This window comes from Mustela nivalis, assembly GCF_964662115.1.
Source record: "Mustela nivalis genome assembly, chromosome: 1".
Classification (NCBI taxonomy): Eukaryota; Metazoa; Chordata; class Mammalia; order Carnivora; family Mustelidae; genus Mustela; species Mustela nivalis.
Window position 1 is genome coordinate 8,705,064 of NC_139020.1, and position 22,195 is coordinate 8,727,258.

The window sequence follows — 22,195 nt, forward strand, 5'->3', positions numbered from 1 at the left end:
GTAGCTTCAGGCATTAAAGGCTCCACGATGGAAAAGTGCTGGCAAAGCAATTAACTGTACATAACTAAGGTTCCAGCCATTAGAGTTTTGAAGACTATGTATTTCTTTCGAAGCTGGATGCACTGTGATTTTCTCATGTGATTTTAGAAAAAAAGTTCATTTATCATCTCTGTATCCAATGTGGGGCTTGAACGCCTGTAACCCCGAGATCAAGAGTCACATGCTCCACCGACTGAGACAGCCAGGTGCCCCTTAACATGTGATTTTTTTTTTAAGATTTTATTTATTTATTTGAGAGAAAGAGAGAATGTATGCAAGAGCTGGGGGAGGGGAGGCAGAGGGGGAGGGAGACGGAAAGAATCCCCAGCAGACTCTGCTCTAAGTATGAAGCCCGACCTGGGGCTTGAACTCATAACCCTGAGGTCATGATCTGAGCTTAACCAACTCAGCCACCTACCATGTGCTTTTAATGGGAAAGAGTTAAATACACTGTGCTATCTTCAAGCCCTCAGCACTGCTGAAGCCAATGGTAATGGCAATTATTATTTTCAGAAAATAACATACTTTGGTTTTAAAATACGGTATGAAAATAACTGCTTTAAAGGATATGACTTCTGTAAAAAAAAAAAAAAAAGAAGGATATGACTGAAAGGTTGAAAGTAATATTCAACAAGTGTAAACTTTTAGGGAAATATACTGACAGCCCATATATCTACATCGACAAAGAATACAACTCATTACCTTCACACTTCATATTACAAATTTTGTGCTAGCATCAGATGATATATTATTTTATTTTCTTTACATAAATTGAGGAAGAAACATACAATCAGATCCAAATATATTACAAGGCATTTAGGGAGGTGTGTTTTGTTGCCCCACAGAAAAGTATCTGAAATCGACCTTCAAAATTGAAATAAACTTATTTAAAAGCACTATCCCGGCTCTTTTCTTGTTTAGGATATATCCTGGTTTTCACAGCAATATCAGTAAACGGATTTGAAATTCTGTCTTACGTGGTTAAAATTCCAGATGTTCCAAAAAATCATACTCAACACATTCTTCTAGTTGTTTCAAGACCCTTGGGCTATCTGTGACAGGAAACTCCAAGACCGGAGGTCCTTGGGTATCAGCAGGCAGTTTACTCTGGGTTTTAAAAGCACAACTGAGAGTCTGGAAGAATGGCACCAGTTGCCTGATGCTGGAAACAGAATGCTGGCGCAGAAGGGGGAATTCATTCTTCATGGTGATCTCATCAGAACTGCCAATTTCCTGCAAAAAACAAACAACAAAAAAAAACACACCACCCAACCCTGTAAAGATGATACAGCTTTGCTAAGTGTTAGAGATGCAAGTGAGGTACACGCGGGCTGCAAACCTAAGCAGTGGGTTCTTTAGGAACATTCACTACCAGTACTCATGGCAGTTTCCAAATGAACTCAAATGCTGGTCTTCAACTGACATTTTCCACCCCAGCCAGGCTCCAGACATTTTTCCTACAGGCCTGTCCTCAGCATAATAAAGGGACTCTGTGTATAAAACTTCCACAGATCCCGATCCTGTCATCCAGGATGATTACCTTGGCAACTGGGATGAGAAAGTGACATAAAAATGAGAAAGTAAAGATGGGATTTCTACCACCTCCAAGTTTTAACACTCGGATCAAAGAACTTTAGAAAATTATTCAAAGTCATTCAAGTCAAGCGGCGCGTGAAGGACTTCTCTCGCTGCCTAGATTTGTCCCTTCTGCCACAAATATAAATTGCAAAAAGGAAGACATTTACCCCATATTTTAGTTTTAGAAGTTCCAGAATCCTAACAGTGTGGGGTTTGCATTCTTGGTGACTCTCCTCAAGATCCGACAGGAAGGCAGTGCCCTCTGTGTCCACTTCTGGAACAAATGCCCACCTGTAACTGGACACAAAAACAACAAAACCTTTTTTGGCTCAGAGCCAACTTCAAAAAGATTTTAAACAGTTTTCTTGAGATACAACTCACACACCATACGATTCACCCCCCTGAAGTGTATAATTTAGTAGCCTTTCGTTTATCTGCAGAACTGTCTACCCATCACCATAATCAACTTTAGGATGTTTTCATCACCTCATGAAGAAGCCCTGCTCCCTTTACCTATCAGCCCTCCATCCCTTATGCCCGCTTCGTCTAGGCCACCACCCACCTATTTTCTGTCTCTGCATATTTTCTTTTGCTTTGTTTTTTTTTAATTTTTTTTTTTAAGATTTTATTTCTTTATCAGGGATAGAGGAAGAGAGCGAGCGAGCGAGCACAGGCAGAGAGGCCTGGAGAGGCAGAGGGAGAAGCAGGCTCCCTGCCGAGCAAGGAGCCCGATGTGGGACTCGATCCCAGGACGCTGGGATCATGACCTGAGCCGAAGGCAGCCGCTTAACCTACTGAGCCACCCAGGCGTCCCTCTGCATATTTTCTTCTTGGGGACAGTCATATAAGCAGAATCACAGAACACGTGGTTCTTTGTGACTCCCGTCTTTCGCTTCCCATGATGCTGCCAAGGTCCGTCCATGCTGCAAGGACACGTCCGTACTTCATCTCTTTTTATTGCTGAATATTTCATTGTATGAATACTTTTTTTTTTTTTTTAAGATTTTATTTATTTATTTGACAGAGAGAGAGATCACAAATAGGCAGAGAGACAGGCAGAGAGAGAGATGAGGAGAAGCAGGCTCCCTGCTGAACAGAGAGCCCAATGCGGGACTCGATCCCAGGCCCCTGGGATCATGACCTGAGACGAAGGTAGAGGCTTAATCCACTGAGCCACCCAGGCGCCCCCATTGTATGAATACTTATACATTGATGGACTTTAGATTTTCTCCACTTTTTGCTTATTACGAATAATGCTGCCATGCATACTCATATATATCAGAACCCACTTAAAAAAAATCTTTCTTCCTAACAGCAGGTTTAGGTTCACAACACAATTGCCTGGAAATTCCAAAGACTTCCGAACTAGCAAAAGCCCCAACAGCCTCCACCAGAATGGTACGTCTGTAACCATCGGGAAACTGACATTGACTCACTGTTATCACCCCAAGTCCCGAGTTCAACTTAGGCCTCACTCTTGGTGCGCATTCTCTGGATGTAGATAAATGTCATGACACGTAGCCACTGTTAAGAGTATCAAATAGGGTGCCTGGGTGGCTCAGTGGGTTAAAGCCTCTGTCTTCAGCTCAGGTCATGATCCCAGGGTCCTGGGTTCGAGCCCCACATCGGGCTCTCTGCTCATCAGGGAGCCTGCTTCCTCCTCTCTCTCTGCCTGCCTCTCTGCCTACTTGTGATCTCTGTCTGTCAAATAAATAAATAAAATCTTAAAAAAAAAAAACAAAACAGTATCAAATAAAGTAGTTTCCCAGTCCTAAAAACCATCTGTGTTCCGATTCCCTCTCTTGTAACCCCTGACCACCTTTTCACTGTCTTCACAGTTTTGCCTTTTCCAGAATGCCACAGAGTTGGAATCATACAGTCTACAGCCATTTCAGATTGGCTTCTTTCACTCTGTAGTCTGTAGTCTGCTGTAAAGAAGAATCCACATTGTAACCACAAACATTTCTACATGATTACTCTCTCTAGGGGGATAGGACAGAGAGAAGTGGCATCTGGGGCCAGGCATGAAATTAACCATATGAGCAGCTGTGTTAAGCCTACAGGAAATGTAAGCCAACAGAGGCAAAGTGAGCTGGAGACAGTGTTCCATCTATTTAATTAGAAACAAACGGATAATGAAATCTACACAAATGCAGTGAGGACCACCATTCCCCAACTCTTATTTTTTTGTTTTTAAAGATTTTATTTATTTGACAGAGAGAGATCACAAGTAGAGAAAGGGGCAGGGGGAGGAAGAAGCAGGCTCCCTGCCTAGCAGAGAGCTCAATGCGGGACTTGATCCAAGGACCCTGAGATCATGACCTGAGCCGAAGGCAGAGGCTTCAACCCACTGAGCCACCCAGGCAGCCCCCACCTCTTGTTTTATAAACACTCAGTAGTGAAACCCCCTGAACAACCACCCCCTACACACTCCCCGAAACCCATCCATAAACACTACCATGAGCCAAATTCAGGAAACCGCAGGTGCTGTGAGCACTCTGAAACCTGGTCTTCTCCTCAGCCATTAGAAACCACGACCGGGGCTTCCTATACACGGGTCACAACAAAGTAAAAGTGCTGACAAGGAAAGTCACCATTTCAAAGGGGACACATGGTCTTATCTGACTTACATTTGAAATAACGGCATCTTGTCAGGTGGAAAAGAAAGTGCTGTGTCCAGGAATTTGCAAGCTGATAAATATAAGACCAGTTCACTCGGGGGTATCTCCCCCACGGAGGGCCCATTTCCATCGGCAACTGAAACTTTCATTCTGTTGATTTTATTGCTGTTTCTATAAATTTGCAAAGAAACTCTGGTTACAAATTTGTTCACATACGCTGTAGTCCATCTGCCTGTGCAAGGTCCTTAAGGAGCCCTTTTCCTTTAAGAAATGGTCAAATAGCGGGTCCCTTCCCAAGTACTTCGAGAAAATAACACGGAGTGTTAGATAACCGAGCATCACAAAGTGATGTGCACCACTCACGGATGCACACAGACCCTCGCACAACTCACCTCAACGATTCATCATCGTCTCTCAGATCTTCTTCAAGCTGTATGAATATCTGAATCTTCAAAAGAAAACATAAATACAATTTACTATTTGAGAGAGATTAAACCGAGCTTAATGTTTAGAATGTATATGGCTGGGGCGCCTGGGTGGCTCAGTCAGTTAGGCATCTGCCTTCGGCTCAGGTCATGATCCCAGGGTTCTGGGATCGAGCCCCGAGTTGGGCTCCTTGCTCAGCAGGGTGCCTGGTTCTGCCTCTGCTCACTGTTCTCCCTGCTTATGCTCTCTCTCTTCATTTCTTTCTGACAAATAAGTAAAATCTTAAAAAAAAATAACAAAGCAAAAATATCAGCAACATGAGAAGATAACCTACAGAATGGGGGAAAATATTTACAAACCAAATATCTGATAAGAGGTCAACATCCAAAATATATTTAAAAAGTCATACAACTCAATAACAAAAAAGCAAATAAATTAATGTAAAAATGAGCAAAGGACTTGAATAGCCATTTTTCCAAAGAAGATATCATGGCCCACAGGTCCATGAAAAGATGCTCTGCATTATTAACCATCAGGGAAATGCAAGACAAACAAACAAACAAAACCCCAGTGAGATATCACCTCACCCCTGTCAGAATGGCTAGCATCAGAAAGCCGAGAAATGACAAGTGTTGGTGAGGATGTGGAGAAAAAGGAACATTTGTGCACCGTGGGCGGGAATGCAAACTGGTGTAACCGCCTTGGGAAGGAGGTTCCTCAAAAAATTTAAAATGGAACTATGCTATGATCCTGCGATTACACTTCTGGGAATGTATCAGAAGGAAAGGCAAACACCGTGTTGACGAGATATCTGCCTCCTCATGTTCACTGCAGTGTTAGTTATAAGACATGGGAAAAACCCAAGTGTCTACTGATGGATGAATGGATAAAGAAAATGTTGTAGATTATAGAGTATAATATTATTCAGCTATAAAAAAGGAGGAAACCTGCTGTTTGGAACCACATGGATGAGCCTTGACAACATTATAATAAGTGAAATATATTAGACAAAGACAAATACCACATAATCTAATTTATATGTAGAATCTTAAAAACAAACACACCAAATTCATAGGAAAAGAGATCAGATTTGTGGTTATCAAAGGCAGGTGTGGGGGAGGGGAAATGGGATGAAGGTGGTCGAAAAGCACGAGCTTTCATTTTAAGATGAGTTAAGTACCAGGGCATCATATCCAACATGACGCCAATAGTTAAACTGCCGTGGGGTATACATAAAATAATTAAAAGTAAATCTTAAGAGTTCTTATCATAAGGAAGAAACATGTTTTTCTTTTCCTCTTTTTATATCTATGAGATGATCGAGGTTAGCTAAACTTACAGTGGTCATCATTTCTCCATATATGGAGTTATATATTACTGTACGTCAATTATATCTTGGTAAAACTGGAAAAAAACAGTTTAAAAAACAGCAAATAATATCAAACAATTTAAAGCAGTGGGAATAAGCTGATGGTTAAAAGATCAAATATGATTACAGAAGATAAAATATTCTCTATTTAACTAAAACCTATGTGCTACCAACTTGAAAATTTTCATATGAATTTAGATATAGATGAAATAGTACATTATTCCTGAAAGAGAATTTTGAAAATATTCCTAAATATGTGTTCAGAATCTTAAAACATATCTTTATGACTAATTTATAATTAAATGTGAGTAAGGAAGAACTAAAATGTGTGGAGTATTTCAGAAATGCTGCTCTTAAAAGCCTACCCACAAACTTATAATGCTTTCTGAGATTAATGGTTGTTAATAGCCTTCTAAACAGCACTAAGCTTTTAATCTTAAATATTTTTTTGAAGATTTTATTTATGTGATGGAGAGAGGAGAGCTCAAGCAGGGGGAGAGGCAGGCAAAGGGAGAGGGAGAAGCAGACTCCCCGCTGAGCTACGGGGCTCCATCCCAGGACCCCGGGGTTCATGACCTGAGCCAAAGGCAGATGCTCAATGGACTGAGCCACCCTCAACCTTAAATATATCCCTATAAGATTCGGCTTCAAAGAAACTCACAACATAGATACAGTGAGCCTGTTATGGAAATCTATTATCAGTGAATGTGAATATCTGGCTAGGAAGTTCTTCAATGGAAATATGAGGGATTTAGGAAGGATAATTTTTGATTAGGACTCTTTAGTTATGTGAATTCGTGGTATGGTATGGTAGGTCAAGGTATGTGATGGTAATATTTCCAGTCATGGGTGTAAACTCTATAACTTAGAACTTAAAGGATTAATCTGCAGATTATGTAAATAACGTCACTATAAATTACAGTTCACACCAGTAGCTCAGAGACATGATGACCTGACGTCTTCCCTCTAATTTGCTTTTGACTTCACTTGAGATGGCCCCTCCAACCAGATACTGGGAGGGCAAGCATTACCAGAAGATGATCTGACCCTCTTTTCACCCTAGAGGCACTAGATCTGAAAGAGCTCGCCTAGGAACTTTCCTTACCATAGTAGCAGGAAGATAGTAACTTACAGAGATTTTTACGTTTCTTGAATTTTACCTTCTTGACCTGTCCAATAGAAGTCAGTTGGTAACGTGTACATAGTTACTCACTGTGCCTTAAAGTTTTATACTTTGTTTATACAAACTACAAAATTTCCCAGGGATGCATTAAATGGCTTTGTCTCAAAACAAATACCCTATTTAACCAAGAGCTGACGATGTGCTACCAGCTTGGCTGAAAATGTTGCAGATAAAATTAAGATATAAATGAAACAGTATATTAATCCTGAAAAAAAGCAAAAACAAAACAAAAACAAAAACAAAAACAAAACCTGCTTCAGCCCTGCTTCCAAGAGTAAAATATTTGTACTTACTAATTCAGAGACCATTATGGGCCACAGTGAAGTCAGATGTTGGGGAGATATTCTTAGCAGCAAAACTCTGAAAAAAAGAAACATCTGAGCAGCAACTATGGATGTCTGTCCAACTCTGAGATTGTCTGTCAGGCGTTCTAAGGAAAGAAGATTTTCAAGATGTCACACAAATATGCAGTGTGAGGTTTCTCACTAGACAAAGAAAAAAAAACAAAACTGTATCTGTTTTGACCTTTAACAACAATGCAGCCTAAGAAATGGGTGTTGAGAGAATGTTTCTGCCGGCTCATTGACCAGCAGCCCTCTGCTTTATGAAGTGAAGCGGTTCGTGGTAAGGGGAGTGAACCAACTGCGCTTCTGCCCCTGCCACAGCTGACCAGAAAGACATCAACCTCTGACTTAGCCTGGACATCCACTGGATGACCAATGACCACTAAATGCTCTTCTGAGAATATGAAATATAAGACCCAAGAACCACAGAAGGTCCTTGGTGAGTGATGGTGTTCTAGAATCACAGAGGCTGGCTGGCCACTGACATCGTATCTGGGAGCGAGGAGTGGGAAGTGGAGTGAGTGAATGAAAGGGAGAGGTATTCAGTGAAGTTGGTATTTCATGGCCAAGACTTCTTAAAAACTTGAATTCCTGTAGGGGAAGAAGGTGTGAGTTCCTCTAGCCCCTAATAGTCTTCCCCACTTCTCCATGGAAGTAATTGTTTGCAGAAAGTGATTTCCCCCCTGCCATGATAATTTAAGGTTTCTTAGGAACATGATAAAATTGCTACAGCAAACAGCTGAACTACTGTCATGTTAGTTAAGATTAAACTATTTATGTAAGCTAGCTTAAATAGGTTTTTACGTCTTGCTTTTAAAAATACTCTTGACTTGGGCACCTGGGTGGCTCAGTGGGTTAAAGCCTCTACCTTTGGCTCAGGTCATGATCTCAGGGTCCTGGGATCGAGCCCCGAATTGGGCTCTCTGCTCAGCAGGGAGCCTGCTTCCACCCCTCTCTGCCTGCCTCTCTGCCTACTTGTGATCTCTGCCTGTCAAATCAATAAATAAAATCTTAAAAAAAAAAAAACAACTCTTGGCCGGGGTGCCTGGCGGGCTCAATCAGTACAGTATGTGACTTTTGATCTCAGGGTTTAAGTTCAAGCCGCATATTGGGGGTAGGGATTACTTAAATAGAAAGAAAAAAACACTCTTGACCAAATGAAGGATCAAGCATAACTCAGACACTTGACAGATATGTTGGCATTTTTTGATTTTAAAATTCTTTTCAAATAATCTCTATGCCCAACATGGATCTTGAACTCGAGATCTCAAGATCAAGAGTCACACATTCTACTGGCTCAGTTAGTAGAATTTTTTAAAGAGTGGCATTTTTTTAAAAAGATTTTATTTATTAATTTGACAGAGAGAAATCACAAGTAGATGGAGAGGCAGCCAGAGAGAGAGAGATAGGGAAGCAGGCTCCCTGCTGAGCTGAGAGCCCGATGCGGGACTCGATCCCAGGACCCTGAGATCATGACCTGAGCCAAAGGCAGTGGCCTAACCCACTGAGCCACCCAGGCACCCAAGAGTGGCATTTTTAAAGAGTGCTTTGGGTTTCTGGTTCTGGATGAGATGGAATAAACAGATTACATCCTATTTCTCTAATAGCAATTAAAAAAAATAAACTGGAACAAAAATACATAAACTGCATCAGAAAACTGAAAAGCGAGGGGAAGGTGACCGGACCGGCTAGGATCCGTGGGACTTAAGCAATGACCTGAAGGTGAGTTCCCGAGGGTTTTTAATTTTTTATTTTCTTCTGGGCTAGGCACTTGAGGAGATGGTAAGCTGAACACCAAAGTTTCAACCTGAATGAGAAAAGCCATCAAAAGACACAAATACAGAGATGGTAACAGAGGTTTATCAGGAAAGGATTTCAAAAAGATGTGGTCTAAAAATATTCCAATAATCAATTACGGACATTTGAAACAAATAGAAAATGTCAGCAAAGAAATAGGAGCTACAAAGAAGCGCCAGATGGAAATTTTAGAACTAAAAAGTAAAATAAAATCACTTTACTAGAAAAACCCTCAGTGGTGGGCTCAACAGCACACTGGAGATGACAGAGGAAAGAGGGAATTTGAAGACGGAATCTGTGGAAATTACTGAAACTGAACAAAAGAAAGAAAAAAAAAGTGAGGGGGATTAAACGAGCAGGCTCAGGGACCAGTGGACAACGAAAGATCTAACGTTTCAGTCACTGGAGTCCCAGAAAGAGGAAAAAGGGTACAGGCTGGGAAAATATTTGAAGAAATAATGTCCGAAAACATTCCAAATTTGGTAAAAGATGGACATCTACAGATACAAGAAGCTGAGTGAACTCTAGGAAGGATAAAACCAAAGAAATGATGTAACATTCAGTTACATAATAAAATCAGTTACATAATAAAACGTGAAAAAGTAAAGATAAAGTCTTGATAGTGGTCAGAGGAAAATGATACATTACAGTAGTCTCCTCCGTCCCCATCTTATCCATGGTCCTGCTTTCTGAGGTTGACCTTGGCTGACTGCCGAAGCAGATGACCCTCCCTCTGACCTATCGTCAGGGGGTCAGTACTGGGCTCACATTAAACATCACATGCCTATGCCATTCACCTCACTTCATCTCACCACATGGCCACCCTTCTGATATTTTGAGGGAGAGATGACATTCATGCAACTTTCACTATAGTATACTGTAATAATTGTTGCATTATATGTGCCTGATTTATGAATTAAGTTAACCACAGGCATGTATGTACAGCAAAAAGCATAGTATATGTAGTAGTTGGTACTGTCCATGGTTTTAAGTACGCACTAGCGGTCTTGGAATGTACCCCCTGTAAAAAAGGGGGGCTACTGTAACTAAAAAGGAACAATAATTTGAATGAGAGACTTCCCTCAGAAACCATGGAGTCAGAAAAAAGTAGCGTATTTTTCAAGTGCTACTTGAAAAGAACTTCACCCCAGAATTCCATTTCTCATGAAAACATCCTTCTGGGTGTTTGGTCACCCACACCAAAAAGAAGGAAGATGAGATAAACCGTCTCCACGAAGGGAAACAGAGAGAACTTGTGGCCAGCAGACCGGTACTCAAAGAACATCCAGAAGATATTCTTCAACGAATCAGAAATGGTTGGAAACGTGGAACATCAAGACAATAAAGCAACTGAAAGAGTATTCCACGAGTAAAAAGGACATTCTCTATCTTTCTAAACCATGCCGGATGGTTGAAGCGGTTTTGCTAATGGACTGCTCTGTGTGAGGTGTTACCAGAGGGGAAGCAGGGCGCACAGTCACAGGAACACTTGGTACTGGCTGTGCAGCTGCTTGTCAGTCTTAATCCACTTTGAAATAGAAGGTATTTTTTTTAAAGATTTTATTTATTTATTTGACAGACCGAGATCACAAGTAGGCGGGGGTGGGGGGTGGGGGTGGGGAGGGGGGAGTTGGGCAGTGGGGGAGGGGGCGGAGCAGGCTCCCTGCTGAGCAGAAAGCTTGATTCCAGGACTCTGGGATCATGACCTGAGCTGAAGGCAGAGGCTTTAACCCACTGAGCCACCCAGGTGTCCCCAAAACAGAAAGTATTATGGAAAAAGTGATTTGTACAAATATTTCATATTGGTACTCCAAAGAAAAGCTAAATTCATGAGATTATTCCAAGATCATCTATTTTAGAATCACGAATGTTCTTCAATCTCTAACCATCCTACCTTAGCTGAGTGATAAACCTAACGAACCCAAGGAGTTTCTGTGAGCAGAGAATGGGGGCGAGCCCTGAGCTCCTACTCTCTCTCCCTCTCAGAGGCATGACTTCCTTAGAATTGTTGGATGCTTAGATCCTGCTGTGGTCAAACCACACCACGCTGTTTGAGAAAGGCTCTGGTCTGTTCTTTTCTTGTTCTATACACCCAATACCATCTCTTTGGCTCTCCGGGCCTCAGCAACTTATTTTAAAGGTGTGTGATGGGAGACGGGGGAGAGAATCCAATTTTGTTAACATATAGTGTATTATTAGTTTCAGGGGCAGAGCTCAGTGAGTCATCAGTTGCATAGAACACCCAGTGCTCATTCCATCAAATGCCGTCCTTAATGCCCATCACCCACTTCTCTCATCCCCTCCCCCCCTCCCCTCCAGCAGCCCTCAGTTTGTTTCCTAGAGTTAAGAGTGTCTTATGGTCTCTGCACTCAGCCAAAGTCTTTGGAGGGCTGCCATCACCCTTACTGGCAATCCTGGCCACCATCTGCCTGAATCAGCAATACAAGAAAGGATCTGTTGATATCGGAACATTTGCTCTCACATATTTCAAGTACTCAGGACTTTATTTATTTTTATTTATTTATTTTTAAGATTTTATTTATCTGACAGGCAGAGATCACAAGTAGGCAGAGAGGCAGGCAGAGAGGAGGAAGCAGGCTCCCCACCGAGCAGTGAGCCCGATGTGGGGCCGATCCCAGGACCCTGAGATCGTAACCTGAGCCAAAGGCAGAGGCTTTAACCCACTGAGCCACCCAGGCGTCCCGTACTCAGGACTTTATGATGTGAAAATCTCCTTCTGTGTTTCACGGGTTAAAATTATGTCAGTTTTAGTATAAAGATATTTTATTATTACAAATATAAAATATAGTCATAATTAATAATTGTGAGAGCTGTTAATGTTCTGAACTGTAACAATTAAGACCTTTCAAATAGTTAATCAAGTGGGCATGTAAGCTGACAATTACTACTAATATCAAGAGTCACCTGGATGACTTGGGGAAGAGAATTTGTGAGCTGACAGATACATTTATAAATTTCTTTATATTTATATATTTACTTATGTATACATTGATTAATTGTAGGCTCCATGCCCAGTGTGGAGCCCAGTGCAGGCCCTGAACCCCCGACCCTGATAACAAGACCTGAGCTGAGATCAAGGGTCAGGCACTTAACCAACTGAGCCACCCAGGTGCCCCAGCTGACAGATATTTATAAATACTTTTTTTTTTTTAAAGGGCAGAGCAAGAGATGGATGTCATAATTCTACCTGGACATAACCCGAATGCCCTACACTGGTGAACTGGTGAGCTAGTCACAGAATGGATACCGTTCGGCAATAAAAACCAGTATATGCTATTGATAAATATGGTATGGACGACTCTCAAAACACGTTAGGGAAGTCAAAGAAGCCAGATGCAAAGGCTTCACCCCACCTACTGACATTTAGGATATTCGGGGCAAGAGGAAACTATGAGAGGAAGGCAGATTAGCACTTGCTAACCCAAGGGAAGGGAAGGGGATGACTTCCAAGGGGCGCAGGGGAACTTTCCGGGGTGATGGAAATGTTCTGCATGTTGGCTATGGTGATGGTTCCACGACTATATGTGCTTATCAAAATTCACAGAACTGTATACCCAAAAAGGTGACTTTTATTGTATGTAAATTATACCTTAGTAAACCTGATCCTCAATAAAGAATTCACACCATAATTCTAATATTTGAAAAATTATTTGATATACTAGTTTTCATATTATTAAACAAAGAAATCCTTAAGAATTGTATTAATTTTATTTGATTCCATTCAGGCTATGAGTCTTTCTTTCTTTTTTTTTTTTTTTTTAATTTTATTTATTTATTTGACAGAGAGAAATCACAAGTAGATAGAGAGGCAGGCAGAGAGAGAGAGGAAAGCAGGCTCTCCACTGAGCAGAGAGTCCGATGCGGGACTCGATCCCAGGACTCTGAGATCATGACCTGAGCCGAAGGCAGCGGCTTAACCCACTGAGCCACCCAGGCGCCCGCAGGCTATGAGTCTTAAAGAAAACACATTTCTATTTGAGAATTCTGTTGTATCTTGGAGAAGGGTGAATTGTGAATTTAGGCAGAATGCCCACTTCACCACCTGCACATTTTATGAGGGGGAAAAAAAAACCTTTAAGATCATGTACAATAGCTGCAGTAGTTCATTTTTGAAGCAAAAAATATAGCAAGTACAAAAAAGAGAAAAACTGTTAAGGAAAGGGACTTCTCCTTCACTAGCTTCGGTTGGTGCTGTGACCTCAAATATCCTGACCACAGGTGCATCTAGCAGGAGGCAATGCTAAGAAAGTACTCAGACTTTCAGAAACTACCTAGGAAAAACTAACAGCATTATAATCGTTGATTTTTAAAATAAAGTTTCAGATTCACTGATAAATTTCCAGAGGTCTTCCACAAGCACTCATTTTAACACTCTGCCATCCGGCCCGAGCATGCTGTGGGCCACCCCGGTAGTTGCCTGAGCTGGGTGTCCATCCACGAGGGGGGTGTGTGCTGGGGGTGAGGGTGGGGTGCCCTTCTTACCTTGTATCAGAGGAAGGTAAAGGTGGTATTGATCAAGTTCTCCACTGAAGACGGCAAAAGCCTGGCGCTTTAGCAGCATGGCTTTCTGCTCAAAACTCGAGAAGAGTTTTAAAGAACTGCTCTGCATGTCTAGAATAAATATAGCCAATACGTTCCATTTAGTGAGAAAACCGCAATCAGAGGTAAGTGACAGGCCATTCATAATCGTGTCATTTCTATCCTTCCTGGTGAAAAATCATGGTCCTAAGTAATCATCGTCTCGTGGTTATTACTGACAGGGACAGACAATTACTCCTAATCAATTATGGTAAACCTATCACTACTTTCAAAGTATTCCCCCCGTGGTAAAGCTGTAGGGAAAGGTTGTCGGGGCCTTCTGTCAATGCACTGGAACCGGGAGGCTCATTCGTGAGTCGACACATTAGGCACATTACATTATAGTTTGCAGCTTAGACGGCATCGCTGAAGATCCGAGGGGAGTCCTGAGCTATGTGGTAAAGGAGGATTATGAGGGGATCAGGCCTTTAAAAGTGTGATTTATGTGCAAGTAACATGCAACTTACTCATTAGATCTTTAAACATTGTTTTCTCGTGAGTCAGAAGATGGTCAATAATGGACTTCCAACTGGATATTAAAAAAAGCAAAGTTAATTAAATATGTAAGGGATGACAGTCTGATTAGAGGCATCAAGAAAAGAATATGCCCCTTTGAGATCTATTAAAACCTGTTTCCTGAAAAGAAGTTAGTAAAAGAAACAAGGGTTTAATACAAGGGAAAGCTGAGCAAAAGCTCTTCATTTATAACTTAATGACACAGGCGATGAGTAACAAAGGGAAGAAATAATAATTCCCAGCTTACGGTAAAAGAGAAACAGTTTTTCAAGAGTTGCCCTTGTGCTGATGGAAAGTAGGAGCAGTGATATCGAATACGACTAATTTTCCCAGTGGGCTCCCCAGAAGAGCAACAGCCTTTCAAGGTGAAAGGCGCAGGGCTGCGAGGAGTGGGGGTGGGAGGGCAGCAGGACAGACTCGGGCCAGTCGCTACCCGCCATCGAGGCCGTTGATATATTCTCGTAACCAAAATCCGATGGGGGAGAGCCACTGTGTGGTTCTGCTGACCTTCCAGGAAAGGGCGCAGGAGTTCACCTCACATCTCTATTTCAGCAGCTATGCCGGGCCGGCTGCACAGTCTCAGTGAGAACGTGTGAAGCGTGTGCTGAGACGTGGGGTAAGGACAGCACGGCGTCACCAGCAGGCTGTCATCTTAGCACTGGAGTACTCCAGGGGACACTGGAACCCTGGATTGTGTGCTCCGGGGATAACGTGCTCTTGTAACCAAAATCCTTTTGATAAAAAATGCACCTCTATATTTTTAAAGCACCCAACCCCCTGCCATGAATGCGGTTAACACGCGAGCTTGTGACAGGGCCGTCCTAGGATCTGGGCTGATGCTAACTGCTCCCATTTCAAGTAGGAGAATTATGTCAACCGAAACATTTTCTCCACTGGAGGATCCGCACCAGCCCTTTGTCAGAACAGCGTCTCTTACTGTGCACAGCAAGTGTCCATCTGAAAGAAAGCAGGGTCCAAGAATAACTCCAGGACTTCTTTCTTCCAGGCTCGCTTCGTATAGGCGTAGCCGCTCAGAGAGCTCAGCAGCTGAGCGCCGGCCCGGAAGCTGGGCGCGTTGTAGGCACTGAACACGGGTGGGGAGGAAAAGGCTCAAGGTCAAAGAGTGCGCAAAGAAAGCCGCTTGGTGCCTCTCCCATACCCGACTTGCTCCCTACGGGCAGGACACCAGGAAGAGATGACAGTACCTGTGATTGCGTAAGTAAGGAAACACGTAATAAAGCAGGCGGGAGATCAAGGGCACCGCTTTCTCCTTCTCGTCACTTCGGTAAACCATGTCCAGGAGAGATGCCAGGACCTACCGGAGCAGGATCACAAGGAAACAGAAACCTTCTGAGGCCAGCGACAGTAAGAATTAGTCCCCGAGGGGCACATAACCCAACAAGACAACTCCCCGGGGCAGCTGGAGGCTGGGAGAGCTCCGGAGGCCAGCAGGAGCGGCGGCCGGTACTCTCCGGCCCAAGACTGGAGAGCCTGCGCCAAGCTCCGAGCCGGCCATCACACCACTGAGGGAGGACAAGTCAGGTGTGCACTGACCTCTGCCAGGAGAGACAGGGCCTGCACGCTGTACACCGACGGCGCAGACGCGGACACCATTGCTGAAGCAGCTGCGGTGGCATCTGCTGATAGAAAGATGCATTTGTACTTCAATCATGGCGGATGGGCCACCATTTCTGCCCCTGAGACATCTCACAGATGTGAGCGATGCACCCCAGCCTTGCACACTGAGGCTGCACATAAGTATCCCTTAGGGGTTCCTTTCTGTTGACATGTTCAACTTCAGGAAGAACCTGGGTACTGAGATCACATAAATCAGCGCTGACTCACCGTCCTCCCCCCCATCCCTCTTCTCAGCATTGTTCTCAGAATGTCCACATCCCCGCGGATGATCCGTCTTACCCTCGGGGCCTCTGACCCCCGACCTCCTCTCTTTCAAGAATCTGTTACTCTGGGTCACCCACTGTCACCACCACACTCTTGGACTCAGCAATTTCCCAAATCTCCACTTCCAGCCTCCCCCTCTGACCGCATCTTGCCTTTCCCGAACCCTTGCGCAGACCTCCAAGCCTTCGGCCTGGCCCCCTGACCGCCCACCAACACCTCCGGGGCTGTCCTTCTCGCCTCCCCACCTAAACCATGGTCTCCCATCGACCTGGCAAACATCCTGGGCTCTTTTGCTGCTCTCTCCCTCTGAGGAACTCACCTGGAAAAATGCAAAGCTGGCTAAACCCACAGATCAGCCTCTGGAGTTTCTGTGTAGTTGAACGTTTCGGAGAAAACCAAACAACGATGGAATAGATCTCACTTTCCTTCATGACCGTGAATCTCAAAAAGGACCTGATGCTACCACATCGTCCCACCAGCCGTGCCCCGGCGGTGTGCTGGCTTTCCTACTCTGCCGCGTCATTCTTTCCTCAATAACCATCAACACTCTTCCCTTCTCAGCTGATAACCGCACCTATTTCACCAAAGCAGTTAATGGAAACAGAAGGGAACTCCCTCAGTTTGGCCACATCTCTCTGTTCTCTGCGCTGTCTCCTGTTTTGATGCACATGCTCCTGGCTCCTATGGAAGAACAGTAGTTCCATTTCTGACATCAAGCCTGGCCCCACGGCCATCGAGGGCTTTGCTTTCGAACTGCCCTTTCTCTCTTTGGTATTTATTTTTCCCTCTCTGCTGCACATATCCGTCACATACAAATACACTCTGGTATACTCCAATTTAAAAACAAGAACATAAGGGCTATTCTTTGGCCATTAGTTCTACTCGGTTACTGTCCTATTGACAAGTGAGCTTCAAGGAGTTCTCCGCATTCACGGCCTCCTCCTCCTCCTCTCCTAGCCTCCTCTCCACCCGCTCCAGTGTTCCCTCCCTCTTTGTTCCCAACCTCCATGTTGTCAAGCCCAGTGGGTCTCTGCCGCACCTTCCCGTTTCTCAGCAGCCTCCCACTGTGTTACTCCTCCCTCCGTCTGAAAGCACCCTCCTCTCATGTTTCATGACTCTGTGCTCTCTTGGTTTCTCTCCTACCCCGGTGACCACTTAAGCATCGTTTCTGGCTCCTTCTCTTTTTTTCTGACATCTCAAATGTAATGCTTGCAAAACCAAGCTCAGTTTCCTGTTCCAGAATGTTCTTATTTTGGTCTTCTCCCCCTCGATAAATTGCGTAAGCTAAAACCCAAAGTCATTCTCGATTGCCTTTTTCATTAACCACCACATGCAGCCCATCAGCAAATCTGCTGGCTCTGCATCTAAGTCAGTCCACCTTTCCATCACCCCTGCCTCCGAGCCAGCACTGTCTCTCACCCACACCACTGTGAAGCGCTGTTAACTGGCCTTCCGTTTTCCGCTCTCATTTGATACAGCCCTTACTGCTCTTAGCAGGCAAACTGTGGTTTTCTAAAGACGGAGGAAGAGCCCATCACTGCTTGAAACACTTTAATGGCTGCCACAGCGAGTGGGATGAAATCTAAGCTCCTGACCAGGCTCCCCTTAAGCCCAGCAACCCTCAGTTCCCACTCGGGCCCCTGCCCCCTGTTCAGTGAGCTCCAGCCAGGCTGGTCTCCTGCTTTCTGGCCCACACCCACCGCCAGGACTTGCCATCCCTCTGAGCAGTGCCCTCCGGGTCTTTGTGCAGCTGTCCCCTAACTTCTCACTTCTTGGAGCAACTGTCACCTTCCTGAGGACACACTCTGTAACATCTCCCTGCTCCTCCTGCTAATCGGACTCCTACTGTCCTTACACGAAGAACCACCTGCAATTCTCAGGGTCATTTACTTCTTCTTTTCATCTTTAAAGAGCTTTCATTTTAAAGAACTTCAGATTTTCAAAAGAGTTGAAAGGTCCCTTTGTTAATGTGCTTTTTGCTTATCCTCTTCCCTGCTGCCCGTGCGCCAGGGGGCTGAAGGGCCCCGAACGCGGGATACCCCACCCGCGGACTCGGGGTGAGAAGCCGCACACCAGGGGCACGCACACAAGCTTTAAATGGGGACAAACACATTATTTGAAGCCTCACTTTGTTTCATGCTTTCTGTGGCCCATATGTATACACGTAATTTGTTTAAGTAAAACAAGGTCATGGGGCACCTGGGTGGCTCAGTGGGTTAAGCCTCTGCCTTCGGCTCAGGTCATGATCCCAGGGTCCTGGGATCGAGCCCCACATCGGGCTCTCTGCGCTGCAGGGAGCCTGCTTCCTCCTCTCTCTCTGCCTGCCTCTCTACCTACTTGTGATCTCTGTCAGATAAATAAAGAAAAAATCTTAAAAAAAAAACAAAAAACAAGGTCATGACCTAAACACTCAGGGTTTTTGGTCCTCTATCATGAGAGGACCAAATTATAATTAGGTTTTATAGAGAAGCTCCAAAATCACCTCCAGTTTTGGAATTCTCTGATTTCTTTAAACAAAAATAAGGTAATTCTACTCTAGCATTATTTCGAGGTCAAATGAAATCATTGTGCAAAAGCCAGGCCCAGTGACCGTGGTCCGTCCAAGCAGTCAGTCCAGCCACTCTGGTGGAGCAGTTCCAGCTGTACACCAGCCCGTGGGGTAGAAACGACCCCGGGGAGTGAGCCCAGCAGAGGCAAGAGCCCCCTCCACAGCTATAAACACAGCCACAGCCTGAAAAGCCTCACTGCTGCTTTATGTCAGCAAATGCCAGGGCACTGCTTGTGGCAGCTTCATTACACAATCAAGGGTAATTATTTTTCTTACGCAAACCACAAAACTAGTTACCAAGCCAATCCGGCAGAAGTCGCGGCCGGTGGACCACAGTCTGCCGAGTACGCCATCCTTCCTCCTCTTGGGGAGAGAGAAGCCCCTTCCGGTGGGCACTCGTTTCTCGAGGCTCCCGTGCACCAGCCCTTCCCTCTCCTCCTCCGGGTCGGCAATGAACCACCCGGGACCTCCGCCATGAGACTTGGTTCACCTGAGCCAAATGCCTGATTCCTGGTATGCCTAGAACTAGACACCAACGAAGGGCTTTTCACTTACAGGAGCCAAAGTGGTTTTGTTCTTTTGTTTCTATTATTTCTGCTACCTGTGAGAGAAAAGAGCCCTGACTTCTTGACTCTCTTTTGGTAAAGATCATAGATGTAGCTTTGAGCTGTTGCTGTAACTGCTGCTAATGACAATGAAAGACCCAGTAAAATATCACTTTTGAACATTGCCTTTGTGGTGGGTACTGTACTATGTAGTTCCTATTGAGAACTTAAATGTAATTTTTTGCCCTTGTGTTTGTAAAACGAAGAGCAAACTGGTTTACTCGTTTGGTGTAACCTATACTGGGACTGGGCACACGCTCCTGTCCCCTGGTTAAATAATACCGAGAACTAACAAAAACAGGTACTTTCTCCAAGATACACTTAATCCTGAAAGAACCACTGAAAACCGACTAAAACAGTTTACGTATCACAACAGGCAGCGTGCTCGTCAAGAGGCACTTCAAGACTCTCACCCTGTGCTGTGCCCACCCATCCAAAGCTCTGCCCAATCCTGACCAGTTCCCCACCCTAAAAGATCTGCCACAAAGGACTCGGCCAAGGCCCTGCACCCTACAAAGGTCCTCCCTAAACTCCCCCAATGAGACGCTGCTATGACCCTGCCAAGTCTGTCTCTCCCTGCAGTAGATCTGATCGCCTAAGGTCTGCTTCATTGGCAGATCTGTCCGGTGGTCTTCAGGGCACTGGCAATGAACCACCTCCATGGCTGCATTTAAGGCAGACTCCTCCAGAGCACCTGGTTGATCACGGCCCAAGTAGACAGAGGAGTCTCCCCTCAGTGTCTCCTGGCTGCTCTCCTCGGAAGCTATAGCTGAGAGCAAGGCTGGGGTGTGCCGAGCCCATGTGACCTCCACTAGAAAAACCTTCACATCCCCGGCAGTGACGAGGCACAAGGATCACTGAGAGGCATAGGTGTGTTAGTCATAAAGAAAAGACACAATCTAATGACTCTAACCACCTGACGACAGTTCGCTGGTTTACTGAATTTTCTTTCCACAGTTCCATGAAAAGAAAAACATACATCTCCATATTTTTTATACCCCACGGATTTCTTTCACCTAATCTATGTAGATTATCCTGGGAAGCTACTTTCTTGGATTCTGATCTAGGCTCAGTGAGGGCTGCCATGGTAGCATACGTCACTTGGGGCTCTATCAGTGGAATCCTATTGTTTATTACATACAAATTATGTTGTAAACAGTAAAAACAAACTGTCTGCTTTTTTTTTTTTAAAGTAGGTTCAGTGCCCAGCATGGATCCCAGTGCGGGGCTTGAATTCATAACCCTGAGATCAAGACCTGAACTGAGATCAAGAGTCAGATGCTTAACCATGCATGCAACCCCAGGTGTCCCCAGACTGTTTTACTTTTTTTTTTTTTTTTTTTAAAGATTTTATTTATTTATTTGACAGAGAAATCACAAGTAGATGGAGAGGCAGACAGAGAGAGAGAGAGAGGGAAGCAGGCTCCCCGCTGAGCAGAGAGCCCGATGCGGGACTCGATCCCAGGACTCTGAGATCATGACCTGAGCTGAAGGCAGCGGCTTAACCCACTGAGCCACCCAGGCGCCCACTATTTTTATTTTTTTTTATTAAGATTTTATTTGTTATTGGACAGAGAGAGATCACAAGGAGGCAGAGAGGCAGGCAGAGAGAGAGAGAGGAGGAAGCAGGCTCCCCACTGAGCAGAGAGCCTGATGCGGGGCTCGATCCCAGCACCCTGGGATCATGACCTGAGCCGAAGGCAGAGGCTTAACCCACTGAGCCACCCAGGCGCCCCCAGACTGTTTTACTTTTAAGGAAAAACCAGACCCCCTTGCAGTAGCAGGCAGCAGGCATTGTTTTCTGATTGTCTATGTACCTACCACACAAATCTTCCTCAGCATCAGATTCTTCTAGAGAGATCTGAGGCTGGGCCTTCACTTCCAGGTTTCTGCTTAGCCAACTGGTTTGTTCCAAGGAAGAGCCAGCAATGCTCCCTACAGCTTCTAGGATTTTTTGAGTGACTTCCTGAGAGTAATGGAGAGAAAGAGGAAAGGAGGTTAGCTCAGAATCTAAAAACGCCTACAACAGCACCAACCAGCAGAAACACAATGCAGGTCACAACTAGAACCACAGAGATAAGATCCAGTTTCCAGGATCCACATTAAAAGATCAGAAGAAACAAGCTCCTAATGTTTAACTTCACATATCCAAAATATGATCAATGTGTAATCAATATAAAAATTAATGAGATTTCACACTTTTTTTGCACAAGGCCTTTGAGATCTGATGCCTGTTTTATACTATAGCACATTCAGTTCAGACAGGCCACATTCCCAGTGCTTAATAGCCACATAAGACTACCGGCTTCAATACTGGCCACTGCGGGCACACCGCAGAGAAACGGCACCTGGGACATTCGTTTTCCAGTTTCTCGAGGACCACGGGTTCTTGCTAGAATTGCATCTTTCAATAACATACAAGAAACACAAAGAAGTAAGTGAAATGGACTCGAGGGCGAAGTGACGAGGGATCCGTATCAGAAGCACAATCAGCAGAGAAGCGGGTCACGTGGCTGTGACAGGGAGAGAAATGCTGAGCCCCTTTCTCAAGCCAGCATCACCAAGTGTCACCAGCGGAGACTGGCCGAAAGTCCTGGACATCTGAGAATCGAACCACCGACTTCCGCTGTGCTGTGTTTAGGCAGGAGGCAAGAGCATGTCCGCCAGC

The 22,195-nt window shown here is 44.5% G+C and overlaps 1 protein-coding gene across 14 annotated transcripts in view; it reads right to left on the reverse strand.

Annotated features, from left to right (window-relative positions):
• Positions 1 to 762: 762 nt before the first annotated feature.
• Positions 763 to 22,195, reverse strand: part of DOP1B (DOP1 leucine zipper like protein B) — a 109,431-nt gene continuing 87,998 nt past the window's right edge. For 5 of the 14 annotated variants that reach the window (XM_082722653.1, XM_082722649.1, XM_082722656.1 and 2 more), the window contains 11 exons: positions 21,349 to 21,493; positions 16,027 to 16,112; positions 15,678 to 15,787; positions 15,410 to 15,556; positions 14,424 to 14,485; positions 13,861 to 13,989; positions 7,510 to 7,646; positions 4,631 to 4,686; positions 4,248 to 4,409; positions 1,785 to 1,914; positions 763 to 1,272 (listed from right to left, as the gene is read on the reverse strand). In XM_082722653.1, coding sequence (XP_082578779.1) covers positions 1,021 to 1,272; positions 1,785 to 1,914; positions 4,248 to 4,409; positions 4,631 to 4,686; positions 7,510 to 7,646; positions 13,861 to 13,989; positions 14,424 to 14,485; positions 15,410 to 15,556; positions 15,678 to 15,787; positions 16,027 to 16,112; positions 21,349 to 21,493 — 1,416 coding nt within the window. In that variant the 3' untranslated portion in view covers positions 763 to 1,020. The remainder of the gene's footprint in view (positions 1,273 to 1,784; positions 1,915 to 4,247; positions 4,410 to 4,630; positions 4,687 to 7,509; positions 7,647 to 13,860; positions 13,990 to 14,423; positions 14,486 to 15,409; positions 15,557 to 15,677; positions 15,788 to 16,026; positions 16,113 to 21,348; positions 21,494 to 22,195) is intronic. The other 9 variants (XM_082722651.1, XM_082722654.1, XM_082722657.1 and 6 more) reach the window with 3 other exon arrangements.